This window comes from Stegodyphus dumicola, chromosome 5 (genome assembly GCF_044657685.1).
Source record: "Stegodyphus dumicola isolate Sdum_Otavi_A_Nest chromosome 5, ASM4465768v1".
Classification (NCBI taxonomy): domain Eukaryota; kingdom Metazoa; phylum Arthropoda; class Arachnida; order Araneae; family Eresidae; genus Stegodyphus; species Stegodyphus dumicola.
This window is the reverse complement of record NC_140772.1, coordinates 130,328,007-130,353,096: the sequence shown is the minus strand read 5'-3', so window position 1 is coordinate 130,353,096 and position 25,090 is coordinate 130,328,007. Positions and strand designations below refer to the sequence as shown.

General features: G+C 32.5%; 1 protein-coding gene across 2 annotated transcripts in view; it reads right to left on the bottom strand.

Annotated features, from left to right (window-relative positions):
- Nucleotides 1–25,090, bottom strand: part of LOC118191544 (xylosyltransferase Oxt-like) — a 142,657-nt gene that overhangs the window by 17,160 nt on the left and 100,407 nt on the right. For both annotated transcript variants that reach the window (XM_035362340.2, XM_035362341.2), the window contains 3 exons: nucleotides 22,275–22,377; nucleotides 18,116–18,318; nucleotides 13,081–13,215 (listed from right to left, as the gene is read on the bottom strand). In XM_035362340.2, the coding sequence (XP_035218231.2) occupies nucleotides 13,081–13,215; nucleotides 18,116–18,318; nucleotides 22,275–22,377 (441 nt within the window). The remainder of the gene's footprint in view (nucleotides 1–13,080; nucleotides 13,216–18,115; nucleotides 18,319–22,274; nucleotides 22,378–25,090) is intronic.

Here is a 25,090-nt window from a genome sequence, read left to right as displayed (position 1 = left end):
TTACACAAATTTTCTTGGCAGATGATTCAGAGGAAAGTCATCATTATTTTCACTTGCCTTCACATCAGATTTGAGTAATGTTACTCCTATTTTCTCTCCAGTCAGAGATTTAACACTGCCCATGATTATAGCTGATATATTGCTGAAGTCTAACTCACATTTATCCAAAGTTTGTGTCAGACTCGAATACAAATATGTTTCTCGTGCTGTACCTTTAAGTGCAACGACACTGGTTAATTCCTCTACAATTGTGAAGTCTCTATCAATGTCATGGAAAAAAATGGCTACTTGTCCAATAACTATCGCATCTGTTGATTCATCCATCGCTGCAGAACAAAACTTAAATTTTTTGCATTTTGATTTTAATTTACTGAATATATCTGTTGCGAGATCCTCTATGCATCTCGCTACTGTCACACCAGACAAGCTAATATTCAATATGACTTCAGCCTGTGATGGACAAAGCACATCCACTGCACTCTGAAGAGATGCTTTCACAAATTACACATCAGTAAAAGGTTTTCCTTGCTTAGCAATTTTTTCTGCTATCATGTAACTAACATGAACACTATTTTCAGATTCTAATTTACTCACCTTATCACTTCGAAAATGACCTTCCAATGCAGAATATTTCTCATTGTGCTTAGTATCAGAATGTCTCTTAATGCTGTATTCCTTCATCACATCCACACTGTCGTTGCAAATAAGAAAACTTAAATAGAACAAAAAAATTAATAAATAAAGATCTGACCACTTTTCTTGAAAAACAATTGCACTTTTCTTTCAACTTTTCTTTTTTGTTAACACGGCTTGCCATTGTATACTCATTCAAAGAATATAAACGCTTCTGAATTTTAGAATGTGGAATGAGCATGAGTAACCTAGCTTAAAATCAACTGTAGAAAACCTGCTTATCACCAAATCAAACAGGATGTTTTTGATCACCATTCCCTTTGACAACAACTGTTCCCTTTGCAACATTAGGAGAAACAAAATTCTGTTAATTTATTCCCCCTCCCTTTTATAGTAGCAGCACGTTGAAGGTTACCTTTGGTAAAGTCGAAAGATTGACATCTGTTTCAAATCTGTTAGAAATAAAAATCTACACTTTTTATGGAATTAAGAGTTTATGCATAGTCAAAATTTTTATTTTTAAAATTACATAAGATAATGTGAAATTTTTGAAAAATTCGCCATTTTTAGAAAATCTTATCTCAAATAATATCATGCATGTTAATAAAATGTTTTAAATATCAAGAATAAGAAAAACAAATTATGACAAAAAGCCGACATGGCAATTTTTCTTGAAATTCAAATGTGGGGCCACTAAAATGTCTTCAGGGGCCATGGGTTGAAGACCCCTAATCCAAGACATCAGCTTTGTTGTAAATGCTCGTCACTTCCCGCACCTGCCCTTTTACATTCTATCTATCAGCTGTGCACTTCAGACGCACATTGTATCACTCCAAAATGCAGACTGGTGCTGCAAGATTAATCACCTACTCAACTCGCCAAATCCCATTTGCACGCCATGTTTTGTAGTTGTGGCTCAATTTTTTCTTCGTACATATATTTTTTTGCAACAGAGTCTATAATCAATTTGGTCAGTTACATCTAGTCCATAAATTTTTGCTTAGTAAGAGACCAATATATTGGTGTAACAATAATAAAATAATGTAACATATTATCTGTATTATTATTAAAATAAGGATTTTGGAGAATATGGGCTTAAACTGCCCAGCTCCATAGATACACTGCCTTTTTTTTTTTTTTTCCCCCCAATAAATACACATATATATATATTTAACTTGTAGACAAATGAATATAAAAATGCTAAAGAACTGATAAAAAGTTTCATAATACATGGTCTGGCAAAAAGTTTTAAGACTCACAGAATATTAATTGTCTGTTTGAAACAAATGGAACTAGGCAGTAAAAAAACATTTTGATTTTAGTCTGCTAATCATGCAGGATGAACCGAGTTGGAGAAAATTATCATTTGGTGTTTGAATGTCATTTCTGTTTGTAATGGAATCGTATTTGCGACAAAGATGTGCGATAAAATTTTGTTTTAAAACTGGCAAACTGCTAGTGAAACTTATCAAATGATGCAGAATTCTTATGATGAAGAGTGTTTGTCATGTTCTAATGTGTGTATGTGGGTTTTTTTTTTTTTTTTTTTTTTTTGGTTTGGTAGATTTTAAGATGGTAGACATGACATAAAAAATGACAAAAGGACAGCATACCCTTGCACAAGCCGAACATTGAAGTTTTCTTCAATTAACAATTAGAATGCTTGTAGAATATTTAAACATTGATAAAATTGTCCAAACAATAATTGGTGAGGATTTAGGAAAAAGAAAATCGTGCGCATGTTTTTTTCCGCACTCATTAACAACAAAACAAAAGATGATAGTGTGGCTACTTGTCAGGATTTCTTGGCATGCAAAATTACAATCCAGATTTTTTTTTTTTTTTCTTTTTAATTATCGCAGGTAATAAATTGTGGTGCTTCTCCTGTGATCCAGAAGTGAAGAGACAGTGTGTGTTGGCCAAAACTTGCCAAAGCCAAAGAAAGTGCATTTCTAAAACTCCAAATGAAGACAATGTTAACTACTTTTTTTTTTTTTTCTGCAGAGGGATAATTCATCAGGAATCCATTACAGAACGAAAAACAGTGAATACATTTTTTTACATAAGTGTATTGGATCGGCTACTGAATTCCATCGTACATATGCATCGAGACTTTAACGGAAAAAAAATTGGTTCTTGCAACATGACAATGTGCTGTTGAACAACAATGCAAATTATTCATGTGTTTCAGGGAAGGGGATGTAGCTGTACAAGGCCCTGCTTTTGACTGGATTTATCACCACCAGATTACTTTTAATTTCCAAAATTGAAATTAAAGCTGAATAGCCACTGATTCGAAGATCTAACAAATTATTATGAGGGAGCTTAAAGGCATTCCAGCAGAGGACTTCCAACATGCTATGGAACAGCTTGCAAATCGCACCAACCAAAGTATAACTACACAAAGTAGAATAACTTGTAAAATAAATTTCTTTTATAGCGTTTATTTTTTTTTATGAGCTCAGACTTTGAAGCCTGACTGCGTATGTGTAAAATACAATGCCCTCTAAAAGTTAAGGAACAGCATGTTTTTCAAAGCTCACCATTACAAAAATGTCAATAATATTTAAATTCACAGTTTATATGCATGATAATTACAAAGTTTAAAACAAAATATGCAAAAACAATAGCTACCATTATTATTTTATAGAAATGAATTCTTATATATGAGCTGGAGAAAAAACGCAAAAATTGTAAGTTTTGTTCATGAGTTGTTCATCTTCTGCTGTTATTAGCAATTTTCTTGACAATATCCAGAAGAGTCTATTTATGTCTAGGAGAAGTCGTTTGCCCAATTCGTTGAGGTGGTGGAAAATCAGATGAATGGAAATGAAAGTGCTGCTAGATGTCTCAGTATCTCTCGTAGTGTGGTCCACCAAATATGGAATAAGTTTGAATCCGAGTATTCTTTGTCAAGAAGACATGTTCCAGACAGACCAAGAGTTTTAGCACCTATGGGAGATCATTATTTAGCTCTTTCGGCTCGAAGGAGGAGTAACATTATTGTGCCTCAGCTCATGACAGATCACTTAGTGGCAACAGGAACGAGAATCTCAGCTACTACAGTATGTAGATAGATGCCTGCATAATACAGGTCTGCATGCAAGATGACCAGTTATTTGTGTCCCTTTGAAACAAGGACATAGTGTTTACATTGGGCAAGAGAACAAGTCTTCTGGACTAATCAACAATGGGTGTCTATTTTCCTCACAGATGAGTCCAGATTCACATTGGAGAGTGATTCAAAGTATCATATGATCTGGAGGGAACAACACCCCAGATAAAACTAACCTCACATTGTGGAAAGACACAGTTACAGAAGTGGTGGAATAATGCTTTGGGCTAGGATCACTCTCAGTGGTGACACTGACCTACATGTATTCCATGGAGGAACTTTGACCAGTTTGAGATATCAGGACAAGATTCTTGATCAATATGTATGCCTATATGCTGCTGCAGTCATGGATTTCTCCTGATGGACAACAATGCACGACTGCACCGAGCTTGGGTTGCTGAAGAGGATCCCAGTATGAAGCAGATGGAAAGGTCAGTTCAATTCTCAGATCTCAATCCAATAGAGCATTTTTCGGACTACCTTGGGACACAGGTTGCGACTTTAACCCTTTCCAGCACACTACCTTTTAAATTTGGAATTTCAACAAACACAAATTAGGCAATTTAATTAGGCCTAGAGGTGTACCTAGATAAAATTTTATAATGACAGCACTTACAGTTTTCATTCTATTAAGTACTGCGGGTTAGTGCAAAGTGTCAGTGAATTCAGCAAGCCCGCAGAGAATAGAGCTAACTGAATGAATAGAGCTTCAAAAATATCGCTGATGTAAGCATTGCTAGGAAGCGCGTAATACAATGAAAAATTATGCCTATGATTCAAAAAACACTAGATTCTGATTATCACAATAGCAGATTTAGCATTACCTAGGATACACCACAGAGAGGCCTGCTACTCTACACCGTCCCCTAAAAAATGCTTTTTGGTTATATGATGACTACATGCATGTAAATGGGGGTGGGAAGGTAACTTGGTTTTTATGACACATTATTTACATTTCATATTTACACTTTGTCCTTTTTTTTTGGTGGTACTCTTTATAGCAAGAGACAGCACCTTTGAAAATGCACAACCCAACACTGCATTTTTTGCATTTATACCAGGATCAGTATTGGATTCACTATCTGAAGGTAATTCATTTAGCATTTTCAGTGCTTCAGAAATGGTCAGCCTTCTCTGATCCATTTGCAAAATAATTAAAAGCCAGAGAAAAATAATGTTATATCTATAAACTATAAAATAAAATAAACATCTACAACTTAAAACTATCAAAATATAGAGCTAACAAAACTTCTTTCAATGAAAGCAAAAGAAAAAAAGAGAGCTGCTTTAGTGAAAAATTGAAGAACTAACTGGTAAAATTACCCCCAACCTTTAGAAAAACATCCCAACAATTTCTTAGTTGATAACCAACCCCCACTTCCCGGGCCCCCAAAAGAAAGAAAAACAGGAAATGAAAACCAGATGTGTACCCACCTTTCTGTTGTATATGAGCTCACCAAAGAAAATACTGCATGAAGCAAAGATACAGTTGGTTGTCTGGTCCTAGTGTTTTAGTGATCACACTCTGGGCGCACCAGATGTTCCTCGTTCGATTTTAGGCAAGATTTCACGGGAAAAATTTAAAACTAATACAGAATAAAGAGACCAGCATACAGCCAAGAAAAAAACATAAAAATTCTTTTCAAATAATTCCTTTTATATCCCCAAAACAATCTGGAAGATTTCTTTGAATAATGAGTCTTTAAAAACTACATATGGCTAAAATGTGTAGACTGGTTTGGGTTGTGCTGCTATCTAATATAAATAAAGAAGGTTAAAATTAACCTATAGTAGACTTTTACATTAAATTTTTCTGTGCATACAGAGGGAATTTTTTGGGTATGCCCATAAGTCCTCCTCCAAGGTCATTAGATGAGCTTGAACAAGTCCTTGTATGGCTTGCCTAGCTCTTGTATTAATTAATATTTAATTACATTTGCCTAATGATCTGATGGTCAATCGCCAGGCATTTGATAAATAAATATTTAATTATATAGATTATGACAATTTGAAAATTAATAGAATTAAATAACATGCTGCCATCTATTGAGCATAACATGAATTAGAATGCTGCAGTGTTACAGTTCTAGCAGTCTTTCATAATCTGAAATTATGACCATTCTAGCATACTTTTCAGTTTGCCAATGACCAACAATAGAAATTCTTCTGTTTTGTATTATTCTTGGCTATGGTTCACCCCTACTTGAAATAACTAACCCTGTCCTCCCTATGTTGCAGAGTTGGTGATTTGTACTTATCTGTGCGTGCTTGTAACAGTCTCGTCTTGCATAGCTATCGACCATTTTGCTAAAACTAGTTATTGTTTTACTTATTCTGAGGTTTTAATAATACACGGTTTTATAGCATTTTTGTACACTTTCTTTAGAATACTATTTTATATTTGTTTTTTCTTCATCATGTCAGACAGTAAGAGAACAAAATTACGAAAACAGAACACTTAATATAAAGTGAGAGTTAGGCTATTTCTTTAAGATGAGGTGAAAGATAATATGATGTGTTCACAGTGGACCACAATTTTGACTACTTTGAAAAACGTGAATGCAAATAAACACTACTTGATTCATAAGGAACATAAATGTTTAACCCTTTGACAGGACATATATGTCCCACCAAAAGTTTAAAAATTACTGCTGGGTTAAAAGTACTTATAAAATCCTGAATGTTGAGGATCCTCATCCAATAGCTGGAAAATCAAGACACTGCTGTGCTCGCTGTACACAAACTTCTACTGTATATACCTATATTGCCCCAAAGCAGTCAAAATGACTGCATTGTGAAAGCACAACTAATGTGTAAAAAAAATTGTTTAAAATAATTTTAAATATTTTTTATATTATTTACTTATTAGTAAGTATTAACAATAAAAAATTTACTTCCTTTTTGAGGGGGAATTATGCATTATTTGTACATTTTAAGCAAATGAAAGTGGAAATCTTTTTAATGTGTACATCTTCTGCAAACATACTTTTGACATTTTTCACATATATTATTTGTTTTGTTATTGTGGCAAAGTCATACTTGACAAATTTTTCATTAAGAATATGTTGCATTTGATGATGTTGCAGCTGATCTTTGTGGGTCTTCATGTTCTGATGAATTTTTCTAGCTCTGTAATCCGTGGAAAGCTATTCTGCTAATTGAAACAAAAACTGTTTTCATTGTATTTGTATCCCAGTTGCTTCTTTGTAAAGGATCCAAGCATTTATAGCAGAAAAATCTTAAATATTGAAAAAATATTTGGAGGGACCATCTACGAGAACTAGATTTTACTGTACATTTTCTGGCCATTTGATCTGTCATACCAACTCCAAATTTTGTTTTGTTGTAAAATTGAATAGAGTCCGGTAACATTTTTTATTACTTTTATCAATTTTCATAAATTTATGCCTGTAACTTAGAACAGCTACTCTTTTATTCGGTTTGCTTTTATATATTGCAGGAACAATTTTCTGATTTATATAGGAGAATGGAAAAATGAGGCATGTTATCCTTCATTTGTTTGGCTGCTTTAGATAGTTTTCTTTTATTTCCTCTAATAGTTCCAACTAGTGTTGTTTTTTTTGGCCAATATTTTCTTTGCGAGTGACATGCTAGTGAAAAAGTTATCGGTCGTGATATTCCTTCCACAGCTTGTATATGCCTCAACAAGTTTCAGAACAAGTTCACTGACAAGTATTCACTAAGAATCATCGACGATGGTCATTGTTAATCTTTCCCCAAGTAAGGAAAACCATTCAAAATGTACTTGCTACTAACATCTGATGCAAGCCAGAATTCAATGCTAAATTTGTTGGGTTTATTTGGCATATACTGTATAAACTAGCACCTGGCTTTTGCCGGAAATAATTGCTTGTCAACTGTTATATTTTAACCTGGTTGATAGCAAGCTTGACTATTTTCAATGAACTTATCCCATATTTCCGAAACCAAGGCAAATTTATTTGTCTACTTCTTCCAGTTCTTTTGTCAAAATGAATAAATCGTAGGATTTGCTTGAACTTATTTCTGAGCATAGTTCTTCTAAGAAATTCGGGACCCCACTTTGCTGACCATAAATAACTCAGTTTTAAATTTTTTGCCTCGTAAGTTCCACGAGCATATAAAATCCCAATAAAGGCACGTATTTCTGGTAATGTTGTTGTCAAATTGTACCCCAAAATTTGACGGCCTTCTTCTTCTGTACACTTTTTTTATATGTTTGATAATACAGTCAAAAGTCGTTAATTTGGACATCAAAGGGACCATAATCCGGACTTCAAAGCTAAAAACTTTCTGCGCATGCGCCGCGTTGGCACATGCGAACAGGCATTTTACGCGTGCGCGTAAGAACTTGACTACTGCGCATATGCGTGTGCGCAAGTGCAGAATATGTTTTCACCTGCACATTTAATGTATAACGGATGGTGTAAGCTAAAATTATCTAATTATCTATTTCAGTTAATGTTAATGATTGCGTTGTTCCTTAATCTTCGAATTGGATCCCACTTATTATTTTTTGCAGACTGTAAGAGCAATTTTATAAAAGTAAACTTGAACTTTCGATTATGTGAAATAGAATTTCCGATGCTGGAACTTCCAAAGGATCTACAAAACGAAAGTATGTTTCGATGTCCAACAAACAAAAAGTGGAATTGCTGTAAAAAATGGATGAAGACATGAAGAATGTGACAGAGAGGTTAGTGAAAACGAAAAAAATTTCGATTGACAAGTTAGTCGATATTCTCGGCACAGCAATTAACAGAACTTGAACAGCGGAACTTTGTAACTGAACAAGAAATTATGTCTGTTTATAGAATTAAAGAGAAAGTATTATCACATAAAACGAAGCAACTTAAACAATTTACATTGAAAGAAATGTTTAATAAAGTAAACAAATAAATATTAAGCTTTTTTTTTTTTTTGGTAAATTTTGATACCCTTTAGATCATAATTATTCTTTATTTCACAAATTATGGTTTCATATTTTTAATTTTAGAATTTCTGCATGCCATCTTACAAGATTTAAACTGATGATCTATAATCCGGAATCGCCGAAGTCCCGACGAGTCCGGATTAACGACTTTTGACTGTATAGTTATCTATTATCAACGAGAATGCATTGACCAGATTATCTGTTGTAATGTTCCTTTTTGTGTTGCCTGTTGGCCTTTTCACACCTTTGAAAACACAAATAGATGGTAACCTTCCAGGAATACCACCTTCGTCAAATTTTAACCACACAGTAGCATCAGCAGCTGTTTCAGTCTCCTAAAAGGTGTTTTCAGTTTCTTCATCACAGTCTGAACTACTTAGCACCCTACACCTTTTCCTGGGCACATTGATGACACTTTCATTTTCATCGTTGGTGATCGCCTCTTCATCACTATCTGTAGCATCAGACGTCTCACTTTGAATATAATCCGATTTCTCTTCAGATGATAGTTCCCAATTTGTTGCATCTGATTCTATATCGGAACACTCTTCACCTATGTTTCTTAGGTTTTCAGATAACTCTTTTCTATTCGACATTTCTTTCATGAATTTAGGGCACAAAAGAAATCAACTAAACAACGTGTTAGAACAACTCTCAGCGCATAAAGCAGGCCTGTCCAAAGTTGACATGGGTGCAGCTCGTGGTTCTCCCACTCTGTCAAAACGTATCGATTACAGTATGGGATCCTCCTTTCCCCCTGAACTATGTTATAGTGCATTCAATGGGAACGAGGCGTGTCGGCAGGCCTGGCATAAAGATTCGAATAACAAGTACTACTTTAGTTATTGAACAACTGCAACTTATCTTGTATATGCTCAAATCAACAATTTATCATGAACTTGTATCATGTGACGGTAATAAAAAAAAGTATAACTGTTATTCCAATCCTGGTTATATAAGAAATTTCCGAGCTGGTCACCGAACTGGTCATATAAGAAATTTACTCAATTCATTAATAAAAGTCATTTGATTATTTAAAATTTTCCAAGTAGCCAAAATCACTGCTTTCGGGCAATACAGGTATAACAGTACAAATACAGGTATAAAAGTACAATACAGTACAAATTCCGAAATCCGGACATCCATTATCCAGAATAATCTAAAATCCGGACCTCAAAACCACCAACAATGTTTTCTCATAGGCTTTACGCATGTGCATTTAATTCCCCCCTCCGCGCATAATAAAACATCTGGAGAGTCCTAATTTTTAATTTCACTTTGAGACTAAATAAAATACCTTGTTGTTGAAGAAACAATTATTGTATCTTAAATTTGTCCAGTCAGTAATTTGACTCCATTGCAGCATATGTGCTTGGCATACATCTCAAACCCAAACATTCCACACAGATACATTGTTGATCTGACGTCAACCCGGCAAATCATTATTTATTATACATTTTCATCACCGCATGTTTATCAAAACCTGACAAATTGAGTGATGACTCATGTAGCGATGCCTAAACAATTTTTTTATGTTAATAATTGTATAATAAAGGAGTAGGTAACCTTTTATGTTAACATTAGGCCTGGCAATGACTACAAATTTAAGTTAAATGCACTAAAAAATGTTGACGAGGAAAAATTTACCAAAACTTTCTTTCCACATGCTAAAAATAGATTTTGTTGATGATACTCATAGACTCAAAGATTACATTTAGGGCTACTTGACTTAAGAATAACTGATTTGTTATTCACATAAACCCAGAACCAGCGCCAGGGCTCATGTGGCCGCATCGAGTCAGAAAATTTAGGACCCACAGAGACTGCATCAGACGATAAGATATCTAGTGCCGGCCCTCAATAAGGCTTAAGTATATGTGGGAATTTATTTATTCAGAACTCTGGTAAGCCTTAAGCATATGCAAGAAATAGACATAAATATAATAAATAACTAACAATACAGGCTTAATTGTCTCAGAGTGCAATAGAAGCAAGATAAAATTTAACGGAATAACTTGCCGTTAGTTGCCAAGCTCATGACGCATAGACAAATATGTATAGTGAAGGATAGCTAAATTTGATGATGATTGCCGCTAATTTTAAAGGTTTTCAGATATCGCAAAACAAAGGTGAATTTTTTCCAATTAATGGATTTTATAAAGAAATGTGGAGAAGAAGTAATAAATGAAGATTATATAAAAGAAGTTTTTCATTGTGATGACAATGCTGCTCAATCATCAATTAATTAATGAATGGCGAAATCTGTAGTATGGTTCTAAATCCAGAAAAAACCACTACCAATAGTTAAGAAAGTGAGAGAGCAGTTACTGAAAATGAGAAAATTTCAATCGACAAGTTAGTCAGAATTCTCAAAATAGCAGTTACAGGACTTCAACAATGTAACTAAACAAGAGATTATTATGTCTGTCTACAGAATTAAAGAGAAAGTATTAGCACAAAAAACGAAGTAACTTGCATTGAAAGAAATGTTTAATAAGGTAAACAAATAAATATTAAGTTGTAACTAAACAAGATACTCTTTAGATCATAAATACTTCATTATTTCATAAATCACGATTTCATATTTTTTATTTTATAATTTCTACATGCCATCTTACTAGATTTAAACTGATGATCTATTATTCAGAAAAATCCCAACTTCAGATTTCGGACTTTGTACTATTTATACCGGAAATGAAGGAGGGGGGAGGCAACTACAATGATTAATAAACGCATTTATATGTTGTACAAAATTATAAGTAGCTGTGTCATTATATACATAATTCTTTTTCTAATCAAAATTGAAAAGCAGTCATAATGACTTCCTTAGGCAATCTAGTCTTAAATATTTGCCTGTAAGGTAAAACAAAGCATATATATGAAATGTGCCAACAAATCCAAGCGTTTTTGAAAATAAACATTTTTCAAAACATAGCTCTCTTGCTCGGATGTATCTACACTTCCTGGAGCTATCAAAAATGCTGAATGAGCAAAAATATAAAAAGAAAACATTCAATGAATAAGTAGATGTTTTGGATTTTTTAATAAAAGAATATACTGAAAGATTTTCAGATTTTGACGAGCACACTTCTGTTATGATTGAACCATGTTTAGTAGATATATCCAAAGCTCATATATCTCTAGGGAATTACAAACACAGTTATTTGAGTTGCAGGAAGATAATATCATCAATTTTTTTTATGCTAAAAATGATCCCATAGAAATCTCGGAAAATGCTGTTCAATATCCATGCCTAGGAGACCATGCATGATGTTTACTTTCCTGCTTTGGAAATACTTGCTGCTACGAGTCAACATTTTTTCTTATAACAAAAATTAAAACTAGGTTAAGAATGCAAATTACAGAAGCTCATTTAGAGGATCTACTAAGGCTGCATGTTACAAAGCTTGATCCAAATATTCATTTACTTTCAGGAAGAAATAAATGCAAATATCCAATAAATTAAATTTTCCATTGGATTTTAACATTTTACATACTTTTGCTATGTTGTTTTTTTATATCTCAATATTATTACTTTTCTACAGTTTTTCTTTATAATGTTATAAATTTATTGAAAAATACTTCTACTTTATTTTTATTACTCGGAACAGCATTTAAATATATGTAGCTATTTATTAAAAAATATTAAAGATTAATGTTATAATAAGTTATTAGCCTTATGTGAATACAAAAATATTTTATGTTATAAATTTTTATTTTAATAAATGACTTAATGTTTTTTAACAAATAACTTAATGTTTCAATTTTTATATAATGCAACAAAGTGATAAAACTATACAAAAACTATAATAATTCCGCAAAAGGTTTATAGGTACATCAACAAATTTATAGGTATATCAACTTCAGCAGCCTCCTGTATCACTGCTTAATTTAAATGTGGCCTCTGATGGTAAAAGCTATATGTGGCTGTAACCATACCTAGTCCTCATGTGACTTCCCATAATTTTGAGAAGTGGTAAATACTAGAGATTCCTGAGTCAAAGAAAAACTGTGACCAGAGAGGGCATCAGTTTCTCAGCTATTTAGCTTGGAATGAGTTTTTAGAACTAAGATCTCCGTAGGAGCTTCATCTTAACTGTGCTTTGTGATGTTTAGTGTTTAATGTTCTTAGTACTTTGAAGTGTAACTACTGACTGCACTCTGTGATCAGCTATATGAGTATTTTTGTTCAAAGTTCCAGAACTGTATAGTGTTCCTTTTTGTAAAATAAATTTCATCAAACTACAATCAGTTCTGTGTGCAATATATTACAAACCTGTACACATGCAACAATATCAATAAATACTTCGGTAACTTAAATAAATTCTGGCTATTTTACAATTATTTTCATAGCAACAAAATATCTTGTTTTAACTTACAGATCACATTTTAATGTTACCTGCAAAAATTTCAGACGTCCAGTCGAACCTATACTTTTATATACAACATAGTGTTGAATAGGTCTCACTTGAGTTTCCAAGATAACAGGTTTCTCCACTTGAGGAACATGAGCTTTATATAGGATCAGCAATCCCTAGATTACATTTTCAGTTAATACAAGCATAAAACAGAAGGGAAGGAAATCCACAACAAGTATTTTTAGAATACTTTTATTAGGAAAACAACAATAAAATTATAAAATTGTTTAAGGCATATTAGCATTAAAAACAAATAAAGTTACTTGTAAACTTTTTAAATCCAAATTGTTCATGCAATTGATTTATTTACTAATCTATCTATCTGAAATATTTTAAAAAATAACTATTATAACTACCTCTTTATTAACATTAGAAAGACACTCACTTATGTAAATAAGGTTATCAAAACTGTTTTCATTAACAGCCCATTATTCCAGTAGGCATACAGATTTTGTGTGAAAAGAAACCACCACACCTTTGAAATTAGCAGCAACATTTATAATTTTAATCATGCTATTTAATCATAAACTAATCATTTTTATGAGAAAAATCTGGCAAAATTAAGATAAATATTTCATAAAGAATGCCATCTAAAACTGCAATGTTAATTAATTAGCGCATCATCAGAATGGAACAATATACTACAGTAAAATTGTGTTACAAAACTTATAAATGTTTTGGTGGAATAGCTACATGTATTTCTCCAAAGTTTTATGAAAATGGCAATGATTAACTATTGCATGCACAAGTTTTCATATTTCACAAGAAGGGAATAAGCACTAATTGATAATCAATAAAGCTGCTCAAAAACTGTGAACTACAAACTAATATAAAAAAGTATGTAAAATACTTTTCTATTAGTTCATAAGTAATGCATTGTTTAGTTTGACACATATGGGTTGATAGAAGACGTCTCAGTTGTATATGTCAAACTAATTGCTTGTTTAAGAATTTGGTAGATCCAAATATTCAATTCATACCATTTTGACCTAAAATTTAATGAAGACTAACAAACAGTTTGTTTCCTAAAAGTTAACAGAAGAAAAAGAGATGTTTTGAATATTGAAAAGATATTATCAAGCCTACAAAAGAGCATTCAGATTCACAGATTCTGTCATTACTGATGAAATTACATTAAGTTTCAAGTAACCTAGAAATTAAGGGTCAAGATGCATTATAAAAGTTTCAAGAGTTGGATAGAAACAGAAAGAGACTTGAAATGTTAATGTGTTTTCCATTTCAAGAAGCACCATTCATTGAAATTTCATCCCAGAATATGAAACTGTCCCCAGGCAATAATTCAGAGGTGCTACAGAGTGTTTGGGACAAAAAATGATTAGAATTAGACCAGAATACAGCAAGGGAGGAAAAAGTTGGATTTTAAAGCAATTAATAAAGGAAACAGGAATATATGTGTAAATTTGCACGGCAATAGTTTCATTAAAATAAAACCTTCCTTCTTCAGCTGTATATGCAATAACTATGGAAAAGAACCACGTCTATGTGAAAGCAATAAAAAAATTTAAAAATATTTTAGCTAAATGATAAAAAATGAAGCCACTGGTCCCTGAAAGAAAAATAACTAAGAAATGAATTCTTGAAAAGCTGAAGAAAGGGCCTTAGAACTGCGATCACTAGCCAGAATGAAAATAATTTTATGAATGTAAAATGCCTCTAGGAAATCTAATTCCCTTACAAATGTTTTTTTGGGAGGGGAGGGAGGATGCCAGAAATGATGATAAATGACAAATTTATGACTTTTCCCCAAAACTAAGAAAAAAAAAAATTAATTTCTTTTAGTTTGAAATATCATGACTTCCCAAGTTTCACTAATGTATATTAAACCATACTAGCAAGAAATACAACATGAAAGGAGTTTTACACATGGAAACAAATGACAGTAAATAAATAAGTACAGTACAAAGTCTTTAATCTGGACTCGTCAGGACTTCGGCGATTCCGGATTAGGGATTTTTCTGGATTATAGATCATCAATTTAAATCTGGTAAGATGGCATGCAGAAATTATAAAATTAAAAATATGAAACCGTAATTTATGAAATAAAGAGAAGTTGTTTAAGTTGCTTCATTTTTTGTGCTAATACTTTCTCTTTAATTCTATAAAAAGGCAATTTCTTGTTCAGTTACAAAATTCCACTGTTCAAGTCGTGTAATTGCTGTGCCGAGAATACCGCCACACTTGTCAATCGAATTTTTTTTTTTTTGTTTTCATTAACCTCTCTGTCACTTTCTTCATGCCTTTAACCATTTTTTGCAGCAATTCCACTTTTTGTTTGATGGACATCGAAACATGCTTTCGCTTTGTAGATCCTTTGGCAGCTCCAGAATCAGAAACTCTTTTTGACATAATCGAAAGTTCAAGCTTACTTTTTATAAAATTGCTCTAACAATCTGCGAAAAATAATAAGCCGGATCCAATTAGAAGATTAAGGAACAATGCAATCTGCAACATTAACTGAAATAGATAATTAGATAATTTTAGCCTGGCTTATACCATCCATTATACATTTAACGTACATGCGTAACGTATTTTGTGCATGTGTAAACGCATATGCGCATGCGTACAAAGTTTGTAGCTTTGAGGTCCGGATTATAGATCATTCTGGATTATGGACATCTGGATTAAAGACTTTGTACTGTATATAAATAATCTAATGAATGTGAAGCAACAGAGGTATATTTCCCATAACAAGATCATTTGCTCCATTAAATGAGAAGTTTTATTCACATCAGAACAACTCAGATGAAGAAAATAAGTCATTAGTTTTAAACAACTTTTGTCTCTTCCTTAAATACTAACCTGTTAAAGGTTCTATAGAATAAATGAAAATACAGCAGTCTAGCTTATTCGACACAAATAGAAAGGTAGAACATCAGATAAGAGAAAATGTCAAATAATATAGAGGCGTTAAGAAAAGCCGATAAACATCAAAGTATGCTACAATTTTACATATTATGAGCCATTCAACTTTTACAACAAAGTGTGGGAAATTATGCAGAAAAAAAAAAGAGCTTACAGTCACAGAACTGTCTAAAGTTAAATACAGTACATGCAATACTTCAAAAATTCAATCCTGTGATGGCTGTAAGATATTTTTGTTTGCAGTCTGCTCTCTTACAATCCTGTGATGGCTGTAAGATATTTTTGTTTGCAGTCTGCTCTCTTACAATCCTGTGATGGCTGTAAGATATTTTTGTTTGCAGTCTGCTCTCTTACAATCCTGTGATGGCTGTAAGATATTTTTGATTGCAGTCTGCTCTCTTAACAAAAGCCATTTCTTCACTGCCAAGTCTCACCATCTTTGCAAGCATCATTAACCCCTTAACTGCCGCGGGCGTATATATACGCCTGTTAACTGCCCCAGGCGTATATATACGTCCTTCCAAACTGCTATCATTTGCTTTGCGCTGCTACACCTAAAATTATTCGCAAAGTTAACGCATCGGCTGCGCATCTGGGGCAGTTAACGCATCGGCTGAGCAAGGCGTATATATACGCCCGCGGCAGTTAAGGGGTTAATGTCAATTCCTGTATCCTCTTCTTGTAGCTCAATATATTTAATTCCAGTTTCTAAAGCCTTAACTCTGCTGTTAGAAATTTTGCAAGGCTCACCAGCTGCTGCTTGATTTTGGTCTTCGATTTTGTTTTCATTGCAACCAATACAATTTACAATTTCTACATCAGTTATTTCATAGTGATCATCATCCTTCATCTAATTTTTGATTTTTTGTAAAGATTCATCTTCACATCCAGGAATATAATGCACTAAAAGTAGAATGTTTTTTGAGTTTTATCTGTTTTCCCTTTTCATTCTTTTATCATCGCTTACCAGCTTTTTCCATGTGTCTTCCAAGACAGTTGACTTAGATATGTAACTAAGAGGCTTACTTCATATAAAGCTTTTTATTTTATTTATTTATTTTATGTGTTTTCATTATAAAGCTGAAATTTTTTCTTCAAAATTTGGTTCTAAAATATTATGCTGATAGTGCAGTGAATTAATTTTAGCCTTGAGTGTAACCATAATTTCCATTTGTCAGCCACTAGGTATTTTTCATATAATTTGCTTTTCTTCTTACAATATGCTTTAGGAAAAGCAAATGAACGTCAGGTTTAAACACTTTTTTAAAATTTCAGATCTTTATGAATGATGTTACTTTCAGTGTCAAAAGATAATACCACTTCCAATGCAATGGATCTCTAATACAGTGGATTCCCCCCCCCCCCCAGAATCAGAGACTTCACTTTCTTGATACCCATATTTGAATAGTCTTAGGATGTAGTTTAGTGGCCATGTTTCCATTTTTACTTTCGGCTAAATCCCTTTTTTCCTTTCAAATTTAATATATTAAAAATACCTCTCTTTAAAATCAATAATCCTGAAATTTACACCGCTTTACAATTTGTAGATACAAATATTTTTCCTTGAAAACTGCATTTATGTAAATTTCAAAACATCTAACAATTTTAGGAACCATTTCTAAAATAAATTTTTTATTCTGCATTCCAACTGAAACAAAACAGTACCAGAAGATTCTACTGAAAATGCCAAATCTTTATCTCAAATTGCTACTACGAAAATTTCAACAGAAAATTGTTTCATTCTGTACAATCCATTTTCTGTATTATTCAGTTTTATTCCGTGATTAATATATATGCAAGTTAGGAAAACAAAAGCCTCAAAAGCAGAAGTTAAATAATATTTTTTACTACTAATTTAAACATAAGTAGGCATGCAAATTAATGGCTTTCTATACAGATGCCTTTCCCTAATTTTATATATTAAAAAACTTTAACAGTTTTTAAAGTGGCTACAGAATTTAAAATGTATTTCCATAAAATAATTACGTTAACAGTTTTATGCGAAGATAACTATAATATTTCATTAGATATATTCTTATATAACTACATATTATTTAACCTGCTCACCAAAGGACAGAGAAACAAAAAATAGCACTTCAAAGTTTTTTAAAAAATAATAATAAAAAAAATTACCTTAAAAACATCATTTACATTGTATAATGTAGCTTCAACAACATGAAGGAATCTCATTTTACAGTTTTTCTGGGCAGCCTGCAGCTGCTTTAAGCCCAGTCTAGCAAAACTTTCATACATACTGATGCGTGAATCATCAGCTGATGGAGATTTATCTTCAACATGATATTCATTTTGCCAATAACTATCCAAGTTTGCAATACCTAACACATTGTGGAAAATTATTAATACAAATAAATATTAACATAAATGAGTATATAAATGTATAAATATTTAAAGCTAATAGCTTTATTAATTTGTATTTTTTTTATTTATATATTTTAAAACTACCAACTCAATAACAATTTTTTAACAATTTTTAAATAATACCTTTCACAGATTATATGATAAATAAATATTTAGTAACCTTTTACATCTATGCTTAACTCCCAATTATGAAAATTTATACACGAGGGTATATGGATAACCGGTAAAAATGGACAATAGCCCTGCCTACTGAATGCTTCAAAGATTCTAAAATAAAGATTATATATATATATATATATAGATTATATATATATATATATATATATATATATATATATATATATATATATATATATAAAGCTTACAGAAGAAAGCCCTACAGTCAAGATTGTCTACACGATAAATCCTCCATATGAAAGAAAATGCATTCTTGGTTTGGAAGGAAAACCAGTAATTTATGATTTATTATTGATATTGGTAAGAGAATGTTAAAAAGATGCAAATGATGACAGAAAAAACTTTTTTCACGATGATTTTAGAAATGTGCACTCATGAAATAAAAAGAAACTTGTACACAACAAAAAGAAATGTTGCGATTCGCAACTGTAGGATTACAACTTAAATCTATGACATCAAAAAAGGGACAGTTATTTTTTTGGATTGCTAGAAAGCACACAATATTTAAGACTATGAAAAATCTGGCTGTTTATATTCACTGTAAAGTGGGACCATAAGTATGATTTTGTGAACCCACAAAAAGGCATCCACCTTGAATGTTGACACAACAAAATGACAAAATTATAAAAGCGTTTAGGTACTGTCCAAAATTCATTTCAAATCTCATGTATTAAATCTTATAGAAAATACAGTAAACCCTCATTAACTGTTTACAGAATACAGGTACATGATACTACAATATATTATGTATGTCACCATAGAAAACACTACAGTACTACACTAATTACTGTACAAAAACTTGAAAAATTACACTTCGCTGACCATCAACTTCATGGCCAACAGAACTCAAGGCTTTCAAAAAACTAACAGTCTATTCATAGGTTGCAACAAAACATTTTACATGGTCCAAGGGGTGTAATATTTTCTAGTGGGTGGGTGGAATGATACTGTCCTTCCCACTTTCTTTTGATTGCATTTTCTGCACTCCAGCAACTACATTTGTTTCAACTGCTTGCACATCAGATTCCACAGAAGCACACACAGCAACATCATCATCTGCATTAACAAACTCCTTAAAACTTATCGATGATGCAATGATTGCAATTGTTGAGTAACATTACTCCTGCTAGCTATGTTTCAAAAACTACTTTAAATTTTAGTCTTATTTTTTAATGTATTTTGTGGGTTTTCAGTTAAGTGTGACAGAAAATTTCTGAACACAGTCTTAATATAGAGACAACAGAGAAAAAATATCAAAAACTTTGAAAGTCCATGTTAAGACCAAAATTTAGTTCATGTTAACAAAGTGTTTGTCTTAAGAGAGTTCATATTAAGGGAATTTATTGTAAATACAAATAGTGAACAAAAATAAATGTTTTCAGTAATATTTTTAGAGCAATAGCTACCCACTTCCAATCTGAAATTGAAAAATAGTACCATTGCCATATAAAGTCAAATAACGTCCTTAGCCATAATTAGGCAAAAGATATTAGTAAATGCATATGAAGCAAGAGTACGTAAATAATATCCAAGTTATATATACTTTTTTATTTAATTACTTTATATATATATATATAAACAAACATTTTGCGTGCATGCGTACATACATATGTGTGTGCATTTATATACACAATAAACCAAGAATATATATGAAATATATATGTAAAAATATATAACTATGAATTATACATTAAATTAGCAATAGTCCCTTAATTCTTCTTTTTAATTTGGGCATTCTGTCTCTATATTCTAATGTCAATAACAGGCTTTTTCGACACTGTGTTATATAATTCCACATTATGTCATTTTAAACTTCTAATGAAGAAGATGTGAACAGTTCTTAGCCAATCAGATAAAAGAAACATTTTATTATACGAGGCATATTTGGAAACTAAGCACCGTTTTGGAAAAAAAAAAGTAAAACAATTTTTTTGAACCCAATTTTATTTTTACATGAAAATACATGTCTTAAACTATTTTTCAACATAGTTTCCGCCAATGATCAAACACTTGTCATAGCGGGTGACCAGTTTTTGTATCCCATCGTCAAAGATACTTTCCGCCAGTTTGATAACCACGACTCCACAGCGTTTTTCATGTCATTATCAGATCCAAAGCACTTGCCACCAAGTTTGCGATAATTCAAGCGGTCAGACACAATTTCGAACAAAACAGTACGTGAAATTTGTGGAAATGCCTCTGAAAGAGTTGTCATTGTGAAGCATCTGTTCTCATGAATTGCTTCATCAACTTTCCTTACCAAATCATCGGTGACAACAGAAGGCCGACCACTCCGAGCCTCGGCGTGAAACATTCTTACCCACTTTCTCACCATTCCATCACTTATCGCGTATTCACCGTAAACTTCTGTCACTTGACGATAAATTGCGGCCGGTTTAACATTCCTCGCGTTCAAAAATTTAATCACGGCACGAATCTCACAGTCAGCAGGAGAACTAATTGTCTTAAACATTTTGAATGTGCACAGCAAACTGAAAACACAACATAGAGCAACCAAAATGGTGACAATTGAAAGTCAGTGAACAAGAAAAAGAAAGACTAGTGCGCATGCGCGGGACGCCTACCACAGCGCTGCTACGGTGCTAGAATGAAACGGTACTTAGTTTCCGAACACGCTACGTAAATACCACTGCAATCCAGCTATGCACTCTTTTTCTGTGCTTGCTCACTGCTTATAAAGTCACTGGAAAAAACAGAAGTAGCCCTTCCTATTAATAATAACAAAGATATTAAAAAAACCTACTCAAAATTATTAAAAATTGTAAGAGTTTTGAGAACAATGTCCAATTCAACTGTGTTAATACATCAGTCTATACTGCCAAAATGGTTTAGGCGTAGCCTATCACGTTTTATGTTAAAATAATTGTTAACCCATTAACATATGAAATATGCTGCCCAACTACGATAGTAATTAGCGACACTAACTGCAATATTGAAGGTGCTGTGGTGTATTTAATTACGGCAAAGCACACTAGGGCTGTCTACCAAAGGGAAGGGATGCCTTCGTGGAGGACTTTCTAAGGGAAACTGGCTCGTATACACGTTTACACATGGGGAAAACCACGAAAACACCCATGCAGCCAGCCCGTTCGCGGGATTCGAATCTTGGACCGAACTACCAGTGTTCAGCGACTTTACCGCTCGGCCGCTGGTGGGCCGCAATACTGAATGACAGGGGTTTGAATCCTGGAGAAGACATAGATGTTTGCAAATGTAAAGTGTCTGTGTGGCATGGGAGCATTCTAAATATGTGGCAGGTCTAAAGTCTCTCGAGAGGTTGGTGGTAGGGAAGACAGATAGGAGACCCACCGACCCATCCCCTCGGAGTGCTCGTCATCAAAATTGGGGGTGGAAACTGGGCAAAGTTATACTGTCAGCTGTATGATACCCAAAGCTCTTGGCAACCAGAGACACAATTTTAAATCCTAGCCATGAGGAATTTTGTGCATTTGCTCTGATTTCACAGACTTGATCTGATGTTACTGTTGATCAGGTAGAATAAGTCACAGCAACATATGAAACATAAAACATTAAAAAATTACCAAAATTTCCAGCGGCCTCATTTCCAATAAAAATAGAAACCTTAACATTTTAATATTTCTTACTGCAAACTACAGTCGTTAAGTTTATAAAATTAATTTAAAATTTCTCCTCTAAACATTCTGAAGAATATTAATACAATAATTCATTTTTCTAGTTAAAAAATTTCACATACCCTTTTTGGGACCATAGATCCAGGTTTCAACTTGCTCTATTATTTGTTGATTGATTATAGGTTCGAATTTTCGAGCAAAATAATATGGACGGTCTTCTGTGGCCTGTAAATAAATTGGCCTATATATATATATATGTATATATATATATATATATATGTAAATCTTCCTACTATCTATATAAATCATATATCTGTAAAAATCAATCATATGTCATATATATAATCATATATCTATACAAATCTCAATTGTAACAAAAATAATTTTTTTCAATACAGTACAAAGACCGAGATCCGGACTTCGGAAATTAAGGGTTTGGGATTTTTCAGATATTAGATCATCAGTTTAAATCTAGTAAGATGGCATGTAGAAATTATAAAATTAAAAATATGAAATCGTGATTATGAAATAATGAAGCATTTATATCTAAGGGTATCAAAATTTACAAAAAAAAAAAAAAAAAAAAAAAAAACCATAATATTTATTTGTTTACCTTATTAAATATTTCTTTCAATGTTAAGTTGCTTCATTTTTTTGTGCTAACATTTTCCCTTTAATTCTATAGATAGACAACGTTTTGTTTAGTTATAAAGTTCCATTGTTCAGGTCCTATAATTGCTGTGTCAAGCACCCCAACTAAGATGTCAATCAAAATTTTTTTGTTTTCAATAATCTCTCTGCCACTTTCTTAATTATCGGTAGCGGTATTTTCTGGATCTAGAACTATACTACAGATTTTGCCATCCATTAACTGATTCATGATTGGGGTTTGTTTCATTGCAATAAAAAATTTCTGTTATATCATCTTATTTTATTACCGCTTCTCTACATTTCTTTAAGAAATCCATTAATTGCAAAACTTTACCTTTAGTTTGCGATATCCGAAAACCTGAAAATTTGCAGCTATCATCTTCATCATCCATGAAATACCATGTTAACTGGCGATAAATTATGCCGAACATTTTTTTAAGTATCTGGAGACACATCCACCTGCGGTCTTGCAATGCTTCACACAGCAGATTTTATGCAAAAATATTCTTGCCATTATTCAAGAAATTTAACATGGATTTTAAAAATGCTACTTTTTATTTTCATTTCAGCGCATGCACTATTCTGATATCCATAGGCTGAATGTTGGACATACAGTTTGGAGAAAAGAATACTATGGATACATTATCTTTCACTGAAACTTAGTGAGCCGAATAGTTATTATACATTCAGGGAAATTTTTGCATCATTAGGTACATCGACAGAATTCAAATTGTGCCGAGCCTTGGGCATGAGATGACTTTCAAGCCAATTATTCATTAATGCTTGTGTCATCCATGTTGTTTTATTTGCACGATATATATAATGAGGAAAATGTTAATTTCTTTAAATGCTTGAGGTCCTACATTTTTCCCGATTATGAAAAATTTACACTTTTGCGCTCCTACAGCATTTGCGCATGCTAAAATTGTTGGTCTTGCTTTGGAATCTTTGACAGCAATTAGAGCCTTTTCTATAGAGGTTGCCAAGGTGTTTTGCAGTACCAGTTTGTGGCCAGAATAGACCATTTTCATCAGGTTTTCAAAATTAATGAGTTAAAAGAATTCATCTGCAAAGAGTTCAGCAGCTTCAGTATAAACTGAAGCTTTTTCACCTGAAATTTTTAACTGCCTTTTACCTCAACGATTTTTAAATTTGTTAACCAACCTGACAAATATGTGCATTCATTTTTCAAGTTCATTTCTTCATTAAATATTTTGACTTCAGCCATTAGCATTGGATCCGTCAATGGCATGCCCTCACTGCAATGCTGTCTGAACAGAACATAACGAATAATATTTCAATTTAATTTATTAAATGTTTCCTGTTTTCATTACGAGTGAGATGTCGGAATCCCGCACAAAATTCAAAAAGTTACTTTTACTGTTTTCTTATGTCATATTCATTTGGTTATCCATATCACACTCCTCGAGATTTTGAGACCAATATACCTTTATCCATTTTTTGAAGTAGTTCCACTTTTTTTTTTAATGAAAACTGAAACACGCTGTCACTTCATAGATCCTGTTGCAGTTCCAGAATTATTTCGGCATAATCGTAAACTTCAAACTTTAATTTTCATAAAAATGCTGTAATAATAAAAATCTGAAAAAAAAAAAAAAAAAAAAAAAAAAAAAAAAAAAAAAAATCAGCTGGATCAATTCAGAAAGTTAAGAAACAGTGCAATCCGCTAAATTAGCTGATATTGCTTGTAATTAGTAAAATGTAATTTTAGCCTAGCTTGATAGTGTCCGCTTTACATTATTGGCTATGTATTATGAGATTGGCAGCGGAAGGCAAGTTGTTCAGCTAAATTTACTGCAGCGAGATAATTAAGCTTGAATTGTATTATTTTAGTTATTTATTATACTTAACATCTATTTCTTGCACATGCTTAAATATGCACATGGGGGTCCTAAATTCTGCTATCAAGTGCCTCCCTAAGTTCTAAATTTCGGGTTTCAGTGCTTTTGCTTAATTCTAAAAATTTTGTTGCTCGGTGCTTCTTTAAATTCCAAAAATTTTGTCTTTCCTAAATCCAGCAATCTGAGCTCTGGCACCAATTCTGAGTTTATGTGAAAACAAATCAGTTATTCTTAATTCAAATAGCATTACATGTAATCTTTTGGTTTATGAGTATCATGAATAAATCTATTTTTAGCATATGGAAAGATATTTTTGTTAAATTTTTCCTTGTCAACATTTCTTACAGCATTTACCTTTAATCTTTACCAAGTGTGATGTAAACATAAAAGGTTACCATACTCTTTGTTATTAAATTACTAATATA